At 43.7% G+C, this 21,988-nt stretch overlaps 1 protein-coding gene across 3 annotated transcripts in view; it reads right to left on the bottom strand.

Annotated features, from left to right (window-relative positions):
- Positions 1-1,087: 1,087 nt before the first annotated feature.
- nr4a3 (nuclear receptor subfamily 4, group A, member 3) overlaps positions 1,088-21,988 on the bottom strand; it is a 22,208-nt gene continuing 1,307 nt past the window's right edge. Inside the window, exons 1-9 of one of the 3 annotated variants that reach the window (XM_032518886.1) lie at positions 20,530-20,619; positions 19,707-19,877; positions 18,641-18,722; positions 14,625-15,457; positions 10,156-10,285; positions 9,259-9,422; positions 8,949-9,148; positions 4,912-5,090; positions 1,088-2,929 (exon numbers count right to left, since the gene is read on the bottom strand). In XM_032518886.1, the coding sequence (XP_032374777.1) occupies positions 2,667-2,929; positions 4,912-5,090; positions 8,949-9,148; positions 9,259-9,422; positions 10,156-10,285; positions 14,625-15,457; positions 18,641-18,704 (1,833 nt within the window). In that variant the 5' untranslated portion in view covers positions 18,705-18,722; positions 19,707-19,877; positions 20,530-20,619 and the 3' untranslated portion in view covers positions 1,088-2,666. Of the gene's footprint in view, positions 2,930-4,911; positions 5,091-8,948; positions 9,149-9,258; positions 9,423-10,155; positions 10,286-14,624; positions 15,458-18,640; positions 18,723-19,706; positions 19,878-20,525; positions 20,636-21,988 lie in introns of those variants that run through there. The other 2 variants (XM_032518888.1, XM_032518887.1) reach the window with 2 other exon arrangements.

The raw sequence follows: 21,988 nt of genomic DNA, 5'->3' as shown, positions 1-21,988 counted from the left end.
GTGTATGTGTGTGTGTGTGTGTGTGTGGGTATGTGTTTGCGAGTATGTTCAAATGGGACCTCTAATTAAGACTCTGGGGGTATTTGCTATCTGTCAGCACTGATCGATTTGGCGGGAGACTGACAGCTGTGTTTGTGTGTATTTGTGTGTATGTGCACTTGCAAGTTTGAGTGTGTGTTTTATATATCAAGCAGAGCTCTTAGCTTTGTGGTCATGTTATTTTACTTGTCACTCAAAGATGCTGATAGTACACACATGCATACATACACACTCACACCACTGCAAACATGGTGTGAATGGTATTTTCCTGCACACAGAAAAATAATGTTTGAGTACATTTCCTGTATTATTTACCTTTAAATCAATTTGTGTTTTTGCGTCCTAAATTTTTTCCGGAAAGGGACAAATAGTTAAAAAAACAAAAAAAATTTGTAGTTTCACATCATAGATTTTATATGGAGCATGTTCAACATGGTGCACTCCACACTCACGCTGAACTTTACTCTAGTGCACTACTTTCTTTCCCTCTCTTTCTCTCCCCCTGCACACACACACATACAGATAGAGCTGTTCATAATTTCACTACCACAGTTACTATCAATCACCTGGCTGTCTGAAAGAGAGAGAAAGAGAGAGAGAGAGAGAGAGAGCGAGAGTGTGTGTGTGTTAGTGCTCACGCTGTTGCACAGGAGGACGGGTGAGTGATAGCAGTGACAGTATAGGCGGCATGTGCTGTGAAATGTCACCGTGGCGATCGATGGTGTTTAACGAGGCTGGAGGCTGATCTGGACCTCATGCTAACACGAAGCTGTCCTCGCTTCCCTCTTCCTCCCCCTTCTCACTCTCCTAATCCCCCTCTACTCTCTGTGAGAGCCCAAGGATCCCTCGGGAGAGAAGCAAGACCTTTTACCTGTCAAGAGGCTTTTGTGTCTGACCAGACAGACACACACGTATTCTGATTAAAATCAGCTCAAATTTGTTCTTTTGTTTACTTTTAAAGAGTCTTGAATCACTATAATGTTACATTTTTTTGGTTGCAATATAAGTGAAAGTCCTTTAATTTAAAAAAAAACACAGGACGCAGTTGGGCAGAATAATCAGAACTAGTTTATGATTTCAAAGTGCTGAACAGAAAATCCAGTGAAACAAAGAGAAAGAAAAAAATAACAGGAAATTCAAACCAAGGAGGGACATTGAAAAACAGCAACTTTGTTTTCTTTTTTGTTTCTCTTCTTCAAAAAACAATGCACGACTCGTACCACAATATTTGAAAAAGCTAAAAACACTTCAAAATATTAGTTTTGTATATATATATATTTATATCTATATAATTTGCTTTTTCATATTTCAAACTGCTGCCGTGAGTGTGAGTGGGTGGTGGAGGCCCAGGGAGATCCCCATGGAGCCGCAGTCTGAGACACAAACACAGATCTGGCTGTTTTAACAGGCTATGGCAGCTTTTGACAGCTTATAACACACCATGCATATGATCCTGGTTCTCTAAGCGTACACACAAAGGCAGTATGCAACCATGTCCTCCACACTCTCACACGGCCTCCACAATAGAAACAAATAGAAAAGAACATGACTGCGGAATGTTTCGCCCCTGGACATACAGCTATCTGTCGAGCACCCTCCTCTCCCCTGACTCCCCGCCGTCCTCCAGGGGACCAGGTAGGGTGTGTGTCTGTGCTTCTAGCCCTTCTCAGGGTGTAAGTGCTTCAAAAGCCAATTTCTGTCAATGTTCATTCCTCCATACTCCTACCTAAGATTTAAAAATGAGTTAATAAAAAAAACATACTAGAGCAAGTTCAAGTCTGGGTGACTAAGTCATCAATCATTAGTGCACAGTATCTCCTCTGCTTTCTAAAGCCAGGCAGAGACTGTCCCTCTTTCTTTAAACTATACTGACTGTACAGGACAAATCTTTGTATTAAAATAGTTTAGAGTTTGAAATTAAACCGTTCCATCTCAGCCTCCTCCTTTTGTGGTAAGATAGCATTCAAGAAATTGCACTTGGAATCAAGAGACCAACTCAATAGCCACTTCCATGTGTTTATGAAATGTCTGTGTTTCTGCGTGTTTATGCTTAGGCTGTCTGACCTGTGACATTTCAGTACATTTCAGAATAAAAAAGGCCCTCTCTCTTCTTTCAGCAGAAGGAACTATAATACACAGTGACCTTTTGTTTCACTGGGACATCTTTAGCTTTGAAAACATTCAAACACAGTGACACAACCCCTTCTCTCTTTACAAAAAAGAATTCCTCTTACTGAATGAGTCAGGCCAAAACACAGATAACACAGTACTCATAAAACTGTCCTTATTTTTTGCTGGATGAGCTGCCACCCAGACAGCGACAGGACAGTAAAAAGTAATTTTTTATTGTCCATCTCAGCCTCGTCATCCTCCCCAACAAGAGAAAAACCGGAGGATCAAATAAAAAGTGGTAAAGCATTTGAGTAATTGTCTTTTATACTGTTGAAAAGCGTTTAGTTGGTTGTCCGTTTGAGTGATAGGCGCTCTTGATTGGTTTTCCTGTTGAAAAGCATTTGATTGGCTCTCTGCTCTGCATCAGTCAGTGGGGAGCAAGTCTCTCTATGGATGTGTGTGAGTGCTCCAGGGGGGGACGGACGGACGTGACTGTGTGTGCTGAGCCTGGGCCGTCAGTAGGGCAGAGTGTCCAGGAACCTGTCAATCAACGGAGGGGGCTGTACCAGATCCTCAAGTTTCAGGTAGAAGATTCGTTGAAGACCCTGGGTCCTCTGGGAACGGAGCTCTGCCCTCAAACCCAGAATACGACTCAGAGGGGGCGTTGCCTTGGACGAGGAGGAAGAAGGACCGCAACCCAAGTGGTCTCTAAGACAACAAATCACTTTATTCTGCAGCTCCTCAACCCGCTTTGAGTCCTTCAGACCTGGGACTTGCTCTGTGGATAGACAGACAGAGACGTTAGGAAAATAATACATCGAATGGCAAAAATTACATCCGCGGAAAAAACAAATGCACACACAGAGCTCATTCAGCTGACAGAGCCTTTGCTACGTCTTCTTTTATATTGAATTCCACCTCATTAGCCCATATGGCTAATGTTCTTAAAAGGCCTTAACTTGTCTCACTCACTACAGATCAATACACAGTCTAACCTAATAAGCCCCTTGTATACACACACACACACACACACACACACATCTTAATAAACATTTGCACACACACACAGACACACAAATTGTCCCTGCAATTTAAGACATTGACAGAAACAAAAGTGCTCAACAATTAGCTGATTATTCGGCCCTGTGAGCAGCCAAATGAAATTAGAAACACATGCACACACACACTGCTGCCCGTAGCAACTCCTGTGGCACCCGTACCAGGCCTAATGTGACACTAACTCATTCTGCAGAGAACAGGGTGTCCTGCCCCCTCCCCCCCACACACACACACAAACACGCACACATGGATGCATGCACGCACGCAAGCAAGCACGCAAGCAAGCATGCAAGCACCCAAGCACGCACACACACACACACACACACACACACACACACACACATATACAGTGTACATATATATATATATTTTATTTATATAAGCCGTTCTGCAGGGAGGCTGTCACTAAGACCGCTCTCACTTTGAGGTATCTATTATTGTTTGTTTATGTGACTCTTTTGTTTGTTCTGTGTTTGCTGCCACAGAGTCACTCCAGCCCTCCTTTCACTGCGGCTTTCAGACCTCTCACACACTCTTGTTCCCTCTATCCCTATCCCCTTCTTTCTCTATGTGTGCGAGCTCCCAGGGAGGGATCGATGACTGCCTTTCTGCACAGGCCACTCTGAAGTGGTCGATCGCCTGGTGGCTCTGGCGGTTCTGTCATGGCAGTGTGCTGTATGCTTTGCCGAGGTGGCAGAGCGCCACTGAGAACAGCGCAGACGCCATTCCAGAGCTGTGCACTGCGGTGGGCTGGTCGATCAGGCACAGAGTTAAGTGCTCCCCCAGAGAGTGAGGATGGGGTTGGAGGGCTTAGTAAGAGGAAGAGGAGGTGGAGGAAAAAGAGGTGGAGGAAGAGGAAGAGGTGGCGGGGGCAGGGTGAGGTATGGAAGCTGAGTTTAGGGGGGAGGGGTGTTTTACCCATTACACACTTATATAGGCTACAGTTTCTGACTCTGACGTGAAGGTGTAAAAAATGGAATGTGAACACTTAATTGCACAGGCGTCTTCTGTCACCTTGGGCTACATTTGTAATTGACTATATCTGATGCATTTCTTCTTTTTTTTAATTTTTTGGGGAATTTTAGGCCTTTTTAGACAGGATAGCCTGAGATGTGAAACGGGAGAGAGAGGGGGAATGACATGCAGAAACCGAGCCCATGCACATGAGGCGCACGTCCAACCAGGTGAGCGTTTCTAAAGTACACTAAATTCTTGTCTCTTATGTTTCGTCTTTGACGTGTGGCTGCAGAAAAAGCTGCGACTCTCCCTCCATTTTTCACACATGCACACTGATTAGAAAGCCAGGTGTGTGGCAGGTGCAGCAGGTGCTCCTGGGTATCAGGTTCTTGTTTCAAGAAGAGATGTGCGAGAACAAGCATGCACATGTGTGTCTTTGAGTGTATGTGTGACGTTAGTGGATGTATCCACCTGTACACTGTCACATTGAATCCCCCAACGGACAAAGCTCTCTACAAAGGAAAAAAGGTGTGTGTGTGTGTGTGGATTTGTGTGTATCAGTATACATTTACGCATGAGCAGCTTGTATGATTTGTTTGTGTATAGGGGAGAGGGGCAGTGGACTGAAAACAGGCTGCCATTTTTGCCAATTTCATATATACTGTATCTTTGTATTTAATTTTTTTCCTGGTGATGGTGGGGATTTTGAGATCAGAAATCTGATATTACTTGCTTGGGTTTTACCTGTGAGCAGTACGAGGGCGGCCAGACAGGCGAAGGCCGAGGTGTCCAGGTTTAGGCTCTGGAGGTGGGTGGAGAAGTCCCGGATGGAGTCTAGCCACTCCCCAAACCCACGAAGGCACTGGAACCTGTGCAGCACCAAGCCATTGCAGAACACTAGTTTATCTTCTGACAGCATCGACCTGGGACACAGATGGAAAAGGAGATGAAGACTCTGGTTAGCTCTCGCTTCCAATGAAACGCTGAGTTTTCCCTCACGTATTGTAAAAATGGCTTATGATACTGGAGCAAGGAAACAGTTACAATAAAAAGAAAACCTGGCAGTATGCGCACTCACACACAAACGGCACACACATCAAACACAGGCATGTAGCTGATTAAGGTTGTGTTTTCCAAATTATAGCATTTTAAAACATTCCTGTGTTTCCTTTCGGCAGGGTGGGGTGAGGGTTAGGGCAGAGGGCTGCTCTGTGTGTGTGTATTTGCAGATAGGTAAACTGTTATGGCTTTAATGTGCACAGGCTGTGGTGTGCAGTGGAAACACAAAGCCTTAATGAGGAAATGAAAAGGCTTCTCAGATGTATTTAGCCATCAGTTACTCACGACACACAACATCCCACTCCTTTACCACCAAGCAGAAAGGGGAAGAGAACAAGCAGTGAAGGAGCGAGGGCTATGACGAGTCTTTATTAGTGTCTAAAAGAAGAGTGTGGCTGTTAGAAAACTACATTACATATATACTTTTCTCTGATCACGTTACATATATACTTTTCTCTGATCAGTGTTAAAACTGTTTGCATTATGACAATACAAAACACTGATGTTGACATCTGATTCCTGGGAGCCACTGTCTTGTCCTTGTCTGGAGCACGGTGTGACGCTGGGAAAAGAACAGGCGCCCCTGGACTGTGAGAAACTGTCAACATTACTGCTTTATTGTAACTGTGTGATTTATCTCATTCTGCATTGTATTACAAGAGCTGTTGGAGAAGGCTTTTTTCTGTACTGATGTAGTACTGAGTACGGCAAAACTAATTCTAATTGCAAGTAAACCTAACTTTATTATAACTTCAGTGGTTCCTGTCTATTCTTGATAATGGAATTATTCTAATAGTGGCTTTCTTCAGAGAGCTAGAAAAACTGTTTAGGTGGAAGATCTCAAGAAGACAGGACAAGGGCCATAGGTGTGTGCTTGAATAACTGCTGATAGTGAGAAGAAAGAGAGAGAGAGAGGGGGATGTGGTGAAAACAAGGGAAGCCTCAAATTACACCCAGCACAAACATTGGTTTAGTAGTTATGAGTGGAAGACAAAGTACTATTTATGTCTAATTATTCTTACTGCAGTTTAAAAGAGGTACTCCACCCACTATCAGCAGAACACATGCACACAGATGCTCTCGCACAGCACCAGCTCTGTCAATAATACAGAGGTAAAAAATACTTTTCAACTCTGATACACACAAACACAAAAAACAATCAGAACTACCTGTCTTGCTTCCTTTACTTCTGATATAGTTTTTTTTATGATGGTCATACTATTTTGACCCCTGAAACTTTGACATTTCCCTAAAATGTACCCTTATTTGGTGTCAATATTTTATGTAAATTATAGATTCTCAACGTTATGGTGTATTCTCGATCTGGCCATTGCTTTGGTGCACATACATTTACCAAATTTTAATGTCTACTTATCTTCTTATATTTGATTCACCTTGTCCATCACAAAATATTTGCATATTTAAAAAAAAAAAAAAAGAGGGTTTGTGTTTGTGAACAATGCTTTTTGACACTATGCATTAAAAATGATGATCAGGACAACCAGTATGCAAGAGAAATACAACTATGTCAAGCAATTACAACTAGACGATTGCTAAAATGTCCAAAAGGCAGTGAGTTGATTTGAAGAAAGAGTTTATTTTGTTCCGCGAGTCAGGAGTACTAAAACTAAAAGCAGTTTTTCCATGTTCACAGGTGAAATGGACAGGTAAAATGACAAAGACAAAGAATGACAAAGTACTTCTGGAAGGTAAGATGGCAGTTTTCCAACAAGGGCCTTATGGATAGAGAGATACCAGTTAGTATTACATCTCTGTTGGAGTGAAGACCATCCAACCCTGTCATATAAAATACAATGATGTGTTCCATATACATTACCGGTTATAAATCTCAAAGCTGAGTGATAGATTAAGTCTAGAGATTTAAGATTTGAAGAGGGTGCATACATGTAGATAAACTAAGTTACTACCAAGAGTTTTAAAATACTATTTGACCCCTGTCTGATAGTAGCACATGAGTAAAAATACAGACAGGGGCAACCTGATAGCCAATCGCCTGACTTGATGTTAGGCTGGACTGTTTGCTGCATGTCATTCCCCTATTTTATTTAACATTTCCTGTCTCTCTCCACTGTCAAATAAAGGTGAAAAATGTCCAAAACATATTCTTAAAAACAAGCATGCACGCATGCACACACACACACAATAACACACACACACACACACACACACACACATACACACACACACACACGCACACACAGCACCACCCCACACACACACACACCCACACACACACACACACACACACACACACACACACACACACACACAACACACACACAACAGCTGGATGTCTGCCACACATTCCACTCACTCTGACTACACTGTCACCAGGGTAATCAACCATAACCCAGAAACTGTTTGGTAACGGGGTGCTTACAGCAATGCTAGCCCAGAACAGCGGAGCAAATTTACTCTACACATACTGAACACACACACATACACTAACACACACACACACGCGCGCACACACACACACTCACACAAGCATACAGACTGAGCAGGGGCCTGCAAGGCATCTGAGTTCAGCACCGGGTCAATGCAGGGCTACGTCAACAATGAGATAGGAGCGTGGACTGCATCCTTTGCTCTCACGGAAGACAGAAAAAGTAAGACAGTGCTGTGTTTGTGTGTGTTTTCCTCTGTTCCGTGGGAGTTTGGCTGGTGGGAAGATGAACAGTGTCTGCGAGCATGTGTGTGTTGGATGGAGGCTCCTATTAGTCCACCGTTTAGAGTGAGTCAGAGTCCCAGCCTGATCCCCCTCCTGCTGGGACTGTGATGCCACTGGCCATCCTCTACCCACCCTGCACCTGGACTTACACTGGGAGGAGGAGAGAAAGTTGGGATTCTACATCATCAGTGTGCGTGAGTGTGTGTGAATAAGTGTGCTTGTGTGTGTGACTGTGTTTTCTGCCCTAGACGACAGCGCAGACAAAGGGATGAGCTTGTAGTCCAACCCCCGTCCTCCCCATAAATTTAACCAGCCACATGCCTTACTAGAGCAGAACGGTAACCCAGGGCAATTCTGAGGCAAAGATGGGCAAGGGCAGTCATAATGGCACCACAGGTATCAACAGGCGACACAAGCTCTCTCTTTCTCTCTCTCTCTCTCTCTCACGCACACAGACTGGACTCATCAGGTAAATTAAGTCGATTCCCTTTTTTCCGGTCAGCTGAATTGAATATGTATCTCCTTCCATAACAGCCCTTTTCAGTTTTGTCAGCTGACTAGCTTTTAGATGGAATTGATCCTGTCAATTCACAGTCCACAATGTTAGCACAGTTTTAGCCCGCAGAACACACACAGAGCTCTCTGTGCGTCAGATATCAGACGAGCTGAGCGGAACTCTGTGGGTGGAGCTGCTGTCATAGCTACAGACTCCATTCATAATTTGGTTCATATGGCGATTACTCAGCTCCACTCCTCCTACTTCGGAGATACACCAACACAGCAGCACACAGCTTTAGCCAGCATCGTTGCAGTACAAGCTGTACTGTAATGGTAAAGGATACTAACTGTCCGTTCCAATGCCAAAAGAAGTAAAGTTTCTGATAAAGTTGTAGTATGTATTTGAAATCTTGTGGAGGAAGTTTTAGATGCACGCATGAATGGATGCTTGTGTACAAGTTTAAAAAGTGAAGTTAAATTTGCTAAAGTTGTCATCAATGCTTTTTGTTCAGGCACCAAAACTGACTCTTACCTGTGAGCCAATCGCAGGACAAACAGCTCCAGAAAGGCAGAGTCTATGAGCAGGTTCTGATCGTCACGCTGAAGCTCGGAGAACCCGGGCAGCCGGTCAGCCCAGCATCGCGTGGTCTCCATCGAGATGGTGAGCAGCCTGTAGAAGAGCTGTATGTGCTCCGCATCTGAGGACGAGGAGGGAGGGTCTGCGGCACTGAACTGTGGAGAGGGACAGAGATAAACGATTGAGTAAACTCCAAAACAAGCCATATTTCTTGCGAAATGCGTGCATTTCTTTGACTAAAATGAAAAAAGGGGTGTTGGGGTACCTGGCTGTAGTCAAGGTCACGGGGTGTGCAGTGGGAATAAGCCCTGAGCAGAGCAGAGAGCAAGCTGAGGGGTGGAGAAGGAGGAGATGCTTCTGTCTGCAGGGGGCTCTTTGGTTTGGAAGGCAGACGGCCTCGGCGCCCCTTCAAGCTATCAGTACGTACCACTGTGAACCAGAGAAAGAGAGTAGACAACAGGCATAATGAAGAGGTTGTCAAGGTAAATCTGGTTAAATGTATGCAGCATAACTTCTATTCTCTAACTGATAGGCTTGTTAGCAGTATGTTATTGCGGCAGAATCATGACTAAGAGCTCTCCAACCTTCCCAAAACTCCTACACAGGTGGCCACTAGCCAGCAGATGGCAGTGGAGCTGTTCTATGGACTGCACACGTTAATGGGATAGAGAAGTGTGTGGGTTTGTTTGCATTTATGTGTGTGTGTGTGTGTGTGTGTGTGTGTGTGTGTGTGTGTGTGTGTGTGTGTGTGAAACTGATGAGAAACCTCAGGGAAAAGAGGGCCGTAAGAGTGCCATGCTACACATCAACATCAGCAAAACATATCTGCTGCTATGCAGCAACGGTCTGTCAACTAGTGTGAGAAAGTTTAAGCAGGATGTTCACCTTTGTGTTTCTTTCAGTGCTTTAAAATCATCCGGATTCAAGATTTAGAAAGTGACAGGTAGGCTACTAATTGGTATACTAATGTATTTTCTACCTTGTTCCTCCACCAGAGAGAGGTTTAGTACTGCTCCAAGGATGAGTGTGATGCTGCCACAGGCCATGTCATTACCGGCCTAATAATCCCCGATTGCAGAGACAAACTTTATCATCATGCACTAGTGTGTGTACTTGCCTGTCTGTGTGAGTATCAGGTGTGTGGTCACTCCGTTTCTCTTACCTTCCTTCACCATGCCGACACTCAGACACTTCTGAAAGCGGCAGTACTGGCAGCGGTTGCGTCTCCTCTTGTCCACAGGACAGTTCTTACTGGCCAGACACACATACTTGGCGTTTTTCTGCACGGTGCGCTGGGGAGAAAAGGAAAAGGCATTCCGATAATCAGCCTCCAAACACAATCAGCCACCTAATATTTGATTTGTTTAATTCAATTTCAGTCCCCCCCCCCCCCCCCCCCCTTCCCTATCAAAGAATGAAAGCAGAAGCTCGCAGGTCAAATTTTAATTACGCGCTGAAAGGCGGCGTTGACATCAGTATAATTAGATAAAATTAATTTTCCAACAAGCCTCGCCTGCAGGAGGGACAATTTTATTAGCGCCGGAGCTGACAATAGGGACCGAGCGCGTGGCGTGCCGAGGCGGGTCCCGCGAGACAGGGGGACAGTGGCCGTAGGAGCTGCGTGATCAGATTGTTTGTGAAGCTCGCGGGTCTGCTCGTGGCACCTCAGGGGCCTCGCTCATCGCGCCTCACTCGATGGGCCCCGCGGGAGCTGTTTTCTCCTCGGCTGGCTCGCGCGATTATTACTGACCTTATTAAAATGAAATCAGAAACGGACCACGTGGGGGCCGGGTGCGCTCCCCGCGTGGATGAAAGACAATAATAATAGAGATGTAGTGCATGCCTGTCCGCTCCCGTGCGCGAAGCCGCGCAAACCAATTGCCCAGTCCCGTGCGCTTAGGGCTGAAGTGGTGTAAAAAGACAAAGTCAACTGTTCTCAATGTGGAATAAGTGCTCTAAAGACCCAATAAAAACTTCCCTGAGCAGAATTAGAGGCATTTTCACAGTTAGACACTGGCCACAACTTCTTCATTTATTATAGGCTAGTACAGTGTGAGAATGCATGAGAAGCATATTTAAAGTACGCAGTTATGACATTAATCTTTATATAAACAAACCACAGATCTATTCTATCAATGCTTGTGTAACTCCACCTTGTGGCACCTGGGGCCTCAGGGGGCATGTTGCCAATCAAAACTCTTGGGCAGACCTTTGACTGAGGTGCACATCTGTTACAATGAAACATTAACATTGGCCAAAAAAAGCTTCCAATGACACTATAATTGCTGTCATTTGTAACGTGTTGACATTAATACTCTGTCTAACTCCAGTAGTCCACTCAGGCAAGACAGCACCAGAACAAACTGTAAATTAAACGGAACACACGGAAAGTGTCGCAGCTTCCCCTATTCTTTAACGTCTCTACAACCCATCAAAACAAATAAATCCAATTAGGAACCCCTCGCGCCACACATGCCCGTGCCCCCCGGAGACCAATAACACACCAATTATTCCATATGCTTCGGCGCGAGTGCGGAACTGGCGCGTAATGGGCGCCAGCGCCGGATGAGAGCCGTTGCCATGGCACCGCAGATCGCTCTGAATGTCTCCCTCTTATCCTTTCAATGGTCAGTGACCCGTGCGCGCGGGGATAAGTTAGTTATGGTCATTAATGTGGTTGAGGGAAAATAGCATCCGTTAAGTGGGAGTCCAAACTAAACATAAAGCTGCATGAAAGACTGGATGAATCACAACGCCTTAACATGTATATACACATTCACATGCACCAGGGTCAACACAACGTTTAAATAAATGTATTTCTTTTACAAATCAATCATGCTTGTGTTCTGTCACCCTTTCATACTTTGAGGTTTGGCTTTTAAGGGTAACCTTGATTCGTTTTCCTTCAAACTGATCTTTTGGAATAAGCTTGTTTTCATATTTCTTTTTTGTTTGTTTCTGCAGCACATTGTGGGTTCAGGTAAAAGAGGTGTAAGCTAAGTTGACCCTGGTCGTTGGTTGAGGGGGAGGTTCTTCCCCTCAGGGACATCAGGGCCTAATTTACGAGATAGCTGGTTCCAATAAAATGTGGAGTATGAAATGATCAATTAAGGTTCTGATAAATTAAGCTCTCATGAGCTGGCCTGTCTCCAGTCTCTATCTAGTGCTGTGTGTGTGTGTGTGTGTGTGTTTGTGTGTGTGTGTGTGTGCGTGTCTTGTTGGCTCTGACTTTGTTGCTTTCTAATAAGCAGCGTGGGGCAAGACTGGCGTCTCAGCAGAGACACTACATATCAGAGCTAATACTCTGTAACTAATCTGTAACTAACTCTCAGATAGTCAGATGAAATTATCTCAATAAGGCCAGCAAATCTGTACATCTTTCTCGTACCTATTTAGGCCAGCCTACAGTATGTCAGTGTGGGTCTTAATTAGAGGCAATCTATCTTGCTGTCTGTAGAGAAAGGGTCGTTTGTAGTAAAAGAAAATATGTGTAGGTACCTCTGAGCTGATTTGATTGTTTTCTTTATGGAAAGAAATAGACTTAAGTTGTATCACTTGATTTAAAGCTAAGCCATGCACCTAAACATGGATATATGTTTATCTGGTTGCATTTCCTGAATGAATTTCATGTTCAACTTATAGGCTATGCATTATTTGTGCATTTAAGTGATAAAGTTAAATGCATGTTACCATCTTGATTTACAGTCTTCTTTTACCCCTAGAGTGCCACCACCCAATCTCTTAATGACTTGCATTCTGTGCAAACACTGAAAAATAAAAAAAATAAAAATTGTGTGCAATGAGCTGAGCTGAGTGTGTATTTTGACTAATAAAAGCACAGCCAAAGTAATTCACTGGTTAGGACAGTAGGTGCATAAAACAGGTCACTTTTTAATGTCAGTCTTTTTTTTCTAGCATAATGTATACTAACAGCTGAGATGCAGACTTTAATTTTTTATTTTTTTTAATCTAATTCTGAATAGGTTCACTATATTAATGGAAACCACTGAATGGACTACATTATTCTGTCAAAAATAATAAACACAGGAAAAAACTAAATATTTGTTCAAGAGGTAAAATTAATTTGCAGTGAAAATGTGCCTCAAATTGGACTAATGAACTAATAACAATTTACAGCAAGCCTCTATGGTTTATTGTGTAATAACTATTCAGGGATAATTAAATCTAATCAGGAAAATATTTTTTTGGGGGGACAATAAAACCATCAAGATAATGGAGGCGATGTGCCTGATAACATGAATACGAAAGGTGTGTAAAAGGCATGCTTTAGTGTCTGCTGTTGCATCCTGGATTCAGGGTGAAACAGCCTGAAAAACACGCACATGCTCCTGTATGAAATGAACGTGTGGTTGTGTGCATGTTGTGTGTGCACGGTTGGTTGCATTTGCATGTGTGTGTAAAGGAAACATAGTGAGGAATGACAGTCTTGTGTGGCTGCTGAGCGCTGCAGCAAGAAGACAGCCCGCGGCCTGCTGCCACCAGACGCTGCTCTCATTAATTACTAAATAAAAACAAATTGTGAAACTAATTGAAAAGAAGGATAATTCCTTTCCACCTACCAGAGGCATTATTCAATTACCTCTATGGTTGCACATTCCTTCTTGCTGTCTCTTAATTTCGCTCTCTTGTCTCATGCAACCAATTGAATGCTTAACAAACATGCCGGAAAATTTTAAAATTCAAAATTCAAACTGTGCAAAGAAATTACAGAGAGAGTTTGTTGTTATGTCTATTGTGTTTTATGACGTGCGCAAGGAAAATTAAAAAATCTGTCCGACTAAAACCTTTCTCTTGGTGATGTTAAACTATGAGTCGCGTGTGTGCGCACGTGTGGTAACATGGGATGTGAGACAGTGAGTTGAGTAGTGTTAGATTGAATCATTTGAAGGACCAAATCTCAAACTGACTCATATCGTCCTCAGTATTATGTCAGTGAATTTTATTAGGGGCCACTGATTCACTTCAAACTATCTGAAAAGAAACTTTGCTTTCAAGGAGAATTCCTTTTGCACTGGAATCTTTATTTCTGAGAGGCTGAGCATCAAGCATGGACAGCAATTTTCCCTGTTTGTCTGAGTGAGAGCATGTGATTTTATCATCCTGAGTTCTCACATTACACAAGCAATCACACAAACGCACACATGCCATACATACACACAAGTTGCCCACTTGGTTGCTGGGAGAGACGACCCCTGTGGGTGTGTTGTGCTCTCACGATGACTCTCAAGAAGATTTAAAGAGTGCAGAGACGGGTGCAGAGTGGGAGCGAGGAAAATGTAAGTAAATAGTTTCAAAACAAATACGTTAGTCAGCTTCACAGATACTCTGTGATATTTAAGGTGGAATGTCAATGTCATATGAATGTGAGTGTATGCATTTTGTTGTGTGTCTGTTGGTGGGACAAGAGGAGTGGGTGTGTTTCAATACTTAAAAGAATATAAAGAAGAAACATATAGAAATAGTGTTACTCCATAAATGGACAGAGGCACCGTGGCAGTTTTAAGCTTTGATGATGGTTAAAAAGTGAAACTGAAAGCTTGAAACTGCAACAAGGCATCTTTTTTTTTGAGTAATACTGTTATTCGACTTATTTGCTTTGAGGGTTTTTACCTTGAAGAAGCCCTTGCAGCCCTCACAAGTGCGTACGCCGTAGTGCTGGCAGGCCGCATTGTCCCCACACACCGCACAGGTGCCTTCTCCTTGGGGTCCACGTGGGGGAGGCGATGGCAGGCTATCTCCTAGTAGGGGGCCGCAGGGTCCAAGAGCCAGAGAGCGGAAGGCAAGGCTGCTGCCCCCGGCCCCACGGTGCAGTTGGTACATGGGCTGCTCCAGGGGTGGACAGTGAGGATGGGAGACCGAGGAGGAAGAGGAGGAGGAAGAGGAGGAGGTGCGAACCAGTCCTCCGCCCAGACTCTCGTAACCACTGATGCTGCCGCCACTGTGGGGTGGCGAGTGCTGGTAGAAGTGCGAAAACCGGGGCGACTTAAGGGGGCCCGTCTCCAGGCTGGAGCCCAGAGAGTGGGGGTGTGATGGAGGGGCCAGGGGGTGCTCGTCCCACAGAAAGGAGGTGCCAGGCTGGGGTGGCAGGGATGGGGTGGTGGGGGTGGAGGGGGGAGACTGTTTAAAGTACATAGTGGAAGAAGCCATGGCCTCCAGTGGCGGAGCAGTCGGGTAGCTCTCCTCCTCCTTTTTGATATGCCTGTGTGTAGGCATCTGGTAGAGGCAGGAGGACTTGGGCTCGTAGCTCCCCTCCACAAAGACGTTGAAGCTGGGGAGGGAGGTGGTGGCGGCGGCAGAGATGTCACCACCACCCAAGTCCAGCTTGGTATAATCAGGGGTCATGAGGTCAGAGCTATAGCTGTCGCCCTGGTAACCGAAGGACTGGCCGGAGTAGGCTGAGCCTGGAGGGGCGGGCCCGTACTGAGCCTGCACACAGGGCATGTCTGCCAGAGACAGAGAGCACATACATCGTTTAGAGCGTATCATCAGACATCAGACCGCGTGTATTTTAAAACATTTTTATTCAAAAAGCATTTTAATGCTGTTAGTAGAGTATAGCTGTACAGCAACAATTATTTGTCAGTAAAGAAATGACAAACTAGTTGACCACTGATTAGAAAAATAAAAGCAGGACTTTGAGAAGAAGGAGATTGCCCACAGAAGCACAGTACAGGAACAACCCTTCAGTAAATCAGGATGAAGGCAGACTCTGCTGGAGGCACATGCACACAAGGGTAGTGCTGAACAGGGTCAACAATTAAACAGTACACGACTAAAAAATTCTGCTCCATAGGAACAGGCAGTTTTCTCAGCTCTTGAGATGTCAGAGATTTCGCAATGTCCTCAAAGTTTTCTGAATGCACCTTTGAGGGAATATGAAAATCTTTCCATGTTCTCAATTTCCTGCATTAACACTTCTTGCCCTTCACTGAATAGGTAGAAACATTTGGAGCATGCACACACAATCCCAGACAAGGCTGATTCTCCCACAGTTAAAGAAGCTGCAATTCTACAGTGTGCAAATCTAAGCCAAAGCAGTCAAAGCAAAGATCCGACCCAGTCTCTACAGACTGATATGCTGAAGTATCTTTGACCAGGTTGTGTTTGTGCAGGGTTTGTGTTGCATGTGTGTGTGGGTGGCTGTAGATGGCAAAGCAGATGCTATAACATTGAATAATAATGGAACTCCATGGTGTGTTGGATGCTTGCTGCACAACCCACAAGCACACACACACACACACACACACACACACACACACACACACACACACACACACACACACACACACACACACCACGTTCTCTCTAACTGCTGCAGACGCCAGTCGGTATGTCTTTTTCCCCTTGATTTAATTCTGTCACAGTAGCAGGTCACTACCTCGTCATCTATGTGTGAGTAGCCTACTATATGGTGTTGTCTTATCAAAACCCCTTACGTAATACACTCCACCTGCGTTTTGCGTGCGTGCCTCTGAGCGTGCACGGGTTTGTGCATGATGAGTGTGTGCGGGCTAATCAGCCATGAGTGTCAGCGCAGCCAGGGTTTTGTAGTGTTTGCTCGTCGCTCGTTGAGCAGGGAACTGTCAACACACCGCTGCTCCCATTGACGCCCAGCATGCGCGCGCTCTGTCGTAATCGCGCGTCAGTTTGTCTGGTCAAATACGGGACATCAGGACCTGCTGTTGTCAAAGCCCTCACAAATACCACCATCCAAACGGAAGCAATCAGGCTCGGTCAGGGAATTAGTTTACAGACTATTTCCTGTTGTGATACATAAAAAGCGGCTCCATTCCTTTTTTAACAAGATAAAAGTCCTGCAACTTCTTTTTTTACAGGCTAATAACAATTTAAAAAAAAAGTTTAACTTCAGTAAAAAAGTTAGCGGTCATGCCTAATACCCTACACTGATGTCACTCATGGCGGAGGCAGACTGAGTGACACATTTATTTGATCTCTTCTAACAATTAAATTATATCTGAGGGGCATAAAGCGTTATGGCTATGGGGTCTCGAAAAACAAAAGGATGACTCAAAGCGTTAACTAAAGAAAAAAACAATATGAGGGACACTCATCTTTAATTATTTATTTATTCATTTATTAATTCGTTCGTTCGTGTTAGAAGCAAAAGGTCAAAAGAGAGCTGACCCCTCAGACTTGACCTGGTATGAAAAAAGATTGCCTAAAGCCTAAAAATCCTACAATAAATTTAAACCACAATTTTCTTTGGTAAAATTGAAGTTTAAGTTTAACTATATATTAATATATATATATTAAGATGCAAGATTTTTTTTAAATTTAGGATATGAGTCAAGCTCTAAGCCTACGTGTGCTTGACGTCATCATGTTTTTTTTTTCTTTTACAAGTGACCAGCTCTTTAACCCACGTGGAAAAACACACATGCAGCATTGTAGACGTCATGGGGCCTTTCTGGGCTATACCTGAAGTACTTTTGCAACTGATTAGAGGCATCAGAGAAAGACGAGAAAATAAATAAATAAAATAACTGTGAGGAGAGTACAGTGGTAAACTTCAGTAGGTTTGTCAGTAGGTCAAGCCTCAGATCAGTGTTGGGTGTTAGTAATAAGAACAATCTGTGGTGTTGAAGTGTAGAAGGTTTTCTGTTTGCTTCATTGGCATAAAAATACAATCAACGTATACTATTCTATTTGTAATGTTGAGTGGGTGTGAGATGGTGCATGCTTGTAAGCATGTGTGTGTGTGTGTGTGTGTGTGTGTGTGTGTGCGCGCGTGCATGTGTGTATATGTGTGTGTATGTGTGTTACTGTAAAAGCTAGGCACACCATCAAATGTGAAGCACCAAAGAGGATGACACGTGTTGCAGACAAAGTAGTTTTACAGGTTCCTTTTAGGATAAGGGTGCATGTTATTGGGGTAATGAGACTATACAGGTTTGTGTTGACATCTTGAACATCATAAATGATGAAAACATGTTGTTGTGCGTGTGTCTCTGTGCCTTTATGTGTGTATGAAAAAACAACGTATCTTAAGCGTCTTTCCTCACCTCACACACACACACACACAACACACCACACACAACACACACACACACACACACACACACACACACACACACACACACACACACACACACACACACACCACACACACCAGACAAACATCACAGTCCCTATATTTGAAGTAACTTTCAGCTGCCAAGTAGACTCAATCTGTTTTACATATTTCTCAACCTTTCTCTCTCTTTTTTGTATTCAAAAGTATATGTGCATAGCTGCTGTTAAATATTGATATTGCAATCAACACATGCACACATGCACACACACACACACACACACACACACACGCACCATCTCACACCCACTCACCATTACAAATAGAATAGTATACGTTGATTGTATTTTTAGGCCAATGAAGGAAACAGAAAACCTTCTACACTCCAACACCACAGATTGTTCTTATTACCCATGCATGCAGGTGTGTGTGTCTGTAAGTGTATTTGTGTGTGTGTGCGTGCGTGTGTGTGTGCATGTGTGCATGTGTGTGTGTGTGTGTATGTGTGTGTGTGCAAGCAAGAGGACAGCCATCCCAAGCAGAGTCATTCACAGGTGGTGCAGCATGTGTGAGGTGAAGGGAAATAGTCTCTAACCTCGAGGTGTGCATTTCAACTGGACAAACTGCAGCTGTTCCAATAACTGAGCGCGTTTGTTCATTGTCAGAATGCCATAGATCTAGCAAATAAAAACATGAAGTTTCAGACATAAATACAAAAACACAGGATTTTTTTGGTATATGAATTCTAAGATAAATTGTTTGAATTCAGTGGCCTCACACAATAAGTAAAGTGATTTTCACAGACACACACACACACGCACGCACGCACGCACGCACGCACCCACGCACGCTGACACACACACACACACACACACTCAATCACTCACTCACACACTCACATAGGCTACACACACACACATAGACAAACATCACAGAGACACAAGTGCACCACTGACTACAGCCTATGTTAAAATTATATTTAAGTCTTTTATTTGAAGGTTTTTGTATGTATTTAATTTATCCAGAACAACAATGAAATTATGTGGAAATGGAATGTTAATTTGACAGGTTCAGGAAAAAGTAATGAATACAAAATATATAACCAAAACAATACAAAAATATAACCGTAATTTGCCATGTTTTAAAGACATTGTTGAGTCATCATGAGTATCGATGTCTATGACCTTATGTGATTCGCCCACAGCTTCTAGATTTAGGTGTGTCTGGTCTCAGAAGTCTCTTATTTTTGCCAGTTCGTCTAGTGATTGAAATGTCAACTCAGTCCGCACTTGCCAGCCGACACACAAACACTCACGTACACACGGGCACATGAACTGAAACTCTCGCGCACAAAGAAAGGACCTATGATTTGCTGTTGAATTTTAATAAGAGTACACAGAAGCTAAACTATATACTATCATCTAAGTTAAATTCAAATTGAACCTATAAGTTGACAATAGGGATTTTTCCTCCTACAATAAAACATACCCAGACACCAACACACCACAATAGGTGCACAAAAACAGACCTGAGCCACAACAGTCGCCCTTACAAAGCATCACCTGAGAAACGAGATTACTGTAAGTAGCCTAAGTAAAGAAAGAAAGAAAGATAAAGTAAAAGAATTGATGAAATTGAAACGGAAGGGCTGGGTTCCGTACCTGGTGAAAGAGCTTCGCGCTGAATGGTGCTGAGTGTCCGGGATTGAGGGGTGGCGTGGCTGCGACCGGGACAGGGCTTCTGGAGCGAGGAGGACTCGGCGGGCGTCGTAAAGGAAGTGTCCGATTGCCGGGGCTCCGAGCTCGGCTGGGCGCGCTCTTCCGAACCTGTGTCTGGAGGAGAGATGTCTTGGTTACAGCCAGTGATGTGGCTGCAAGCTGACTGAAAAGGTACCGTCATCTCCACTCAGCGCTTATCATAAGCAATATAAAAACTCAATCACACTTGGAGGGAAGCATTAAATGCAGTTTTACCATATTTTCCCGATAAGCACTGACTTCCTAACTTTATTTAGCACATTCCTGGGGGGTTGGATTTAACATTCCTACCACCTCAAAATATTTGAACCCAGATGAATATGATGGTACATTTTAAGGCGATAGGCAACAATTGATTTTACACTAAAGAAGGATAATTATTTGCGAAAAATCTAATGTGACAGATAAAGTCAGCAAATCGGATGAAAGTAAGCAGAACGATGTTAATGCATTGGGAGACAACGTTAAAGGCAGATTTAAACATCTAAATGAAATATAGACCCAATTTTGGCATTAAATATGACACTGAATCCATGCTACAAAGGGAATATTATGAACCACAACCGAGAACTTTTAGCTCATTTCAAGACCAACACTTCCGTGGGCGACAAGTTTCATTCTAACACTAAACTGTTCAACGTTATTATTATAATTTAGATTTTGCGTTACAAAGGACCAATTCAACAAGGCTAAAAACTGTATACAACTTCTACAAATACAGACCTACAGAAGTGACAACTTTTATTAAAGCAGTCTGTGCCAGTGCCTCCAGGCCATCGCTTTTCTTGCCTATGATTATCGCCGTATTATGCTCAGTGTTCATTCAGAGAATGAGAGAGAGAAAGATAGAGAGATAGAGAGAGAGAGAGAGAGAGAGAGAGAGAGAGAGCTCTTGACATGTGAGAATCGGACCTGAAACCAAACCAGCGGACTCCTGTTCGCCGTGAGCCAACTCACTGCAACAGAGCGCACCATCACCGCTGGATTTCAAGGCCCAGAGCGCCCCCTTTCTGTCATACACACTCTCACTCATAGGCCCACACACGCGCTCTATCTCACTGCCAGACACGGACCCTTTGGGAAACGGTTAGGTCCAATGACCACTCGATCTCAATACTGTCTGTTGACAAGCCAAAGCCCCCATAACCGACTCTCAGGGCTGGTCATCTCTTATATTTGTGTCAACAGATCAAACTTGTCCTCTTGCTGATAAAGCAGCACTTTTCTCCAAACTCTTGTTCTTCTCCAATTCTGAGAGGAAACATTGGGCCTCTGTGAACTCTTTTGATGGCTCTTTAGTCAGGATACGGCTGTTATACAATTTAATGCCCCACAGAGCCTTTACATATGTTGAAATAAAGAGGGGAAAAGACAAACCAGAGTAAACAAACAAGTCAGGATGTAGGCCTAACACTTATCTGATTCAGGTTAATTTTAAACAGTTAAGCCATTATTCAATTCTGTGTGGAATTGAAAATAGGCGTAAATAAACATTTACGCCTAGTTGGTCATGGCAGCAGTAGAAATAAGAATTGATACAAGCCAAAATTACCTCATTATTTTACAAGCTTATGAAGTTGAGAGCGTAAACATGCGTAAATGTGCTTTTATCACAACCTTGGTAGATAATTAAAAGAGTGAAGTGTGCTTTTATCACAGCATTTGTGGAAAATAGTATAATGTTCACTTTGCATATATATATACAATGTTTCTGCAAAGTGAGACATTCAGTCTGTTATTTTTTCTAAATAAGCCAAAAGATCTCCTCTCGCTTTCTTCTCAGGCCGTGACGGTCGATGTGGCTCTGGCCCTGCGCGCACCGGTAACCAAGAGAACGACTTAAGAGCTGCAAAGCACGCGCCCCGGAGCGCCGGTAGCCCCCGGTAGCCCCTCGCACCAATAACCCCGGACAGCGCGAGGCTTCCAGCAAACAGAGACAGAGAAAAGAGAGGACATAAAGGAGAGGGCAGAGAAATATGTGAATACTGTAAATCAGCTCTGAGAGGGAGACTGTCAGATGTTCCTGCGTGCGCGGTTGCGTGCGTGCGTAAACCTGAGTGTGTGAAAGAAAAGAAAGGTAAAAACGGAAAGTTACACAAGAACTCAGCAGTGGTAGTTTCGTATCACACATAACACAGATAGCCCAAAGCTTTGCCAGCTGCTATGGAATTTAGTGTATGTGTAGC

This window comes from Etheostoma spectabile, chromosome 6, assembly GCF_008692095.1.
Source record: "Etheostoma spectabile isolate EspeVRDwgs_2016 chromosome 6, UIUC_Espe_1.0, whole genome shotgun sequence".
NCBI classification, from domain to species: domain Eukaryota; kingdom Metazoa; phylum Chordata; class Actinopteri; order Perciformes; family Percidae; genus Etheostoma; species Etheostoma spectabile.
The sequence above is the reverse complement of the archived record's forward strand: the minus strand, read 5'-3'. Positions and strand labels throughout refer to the sequence as shown.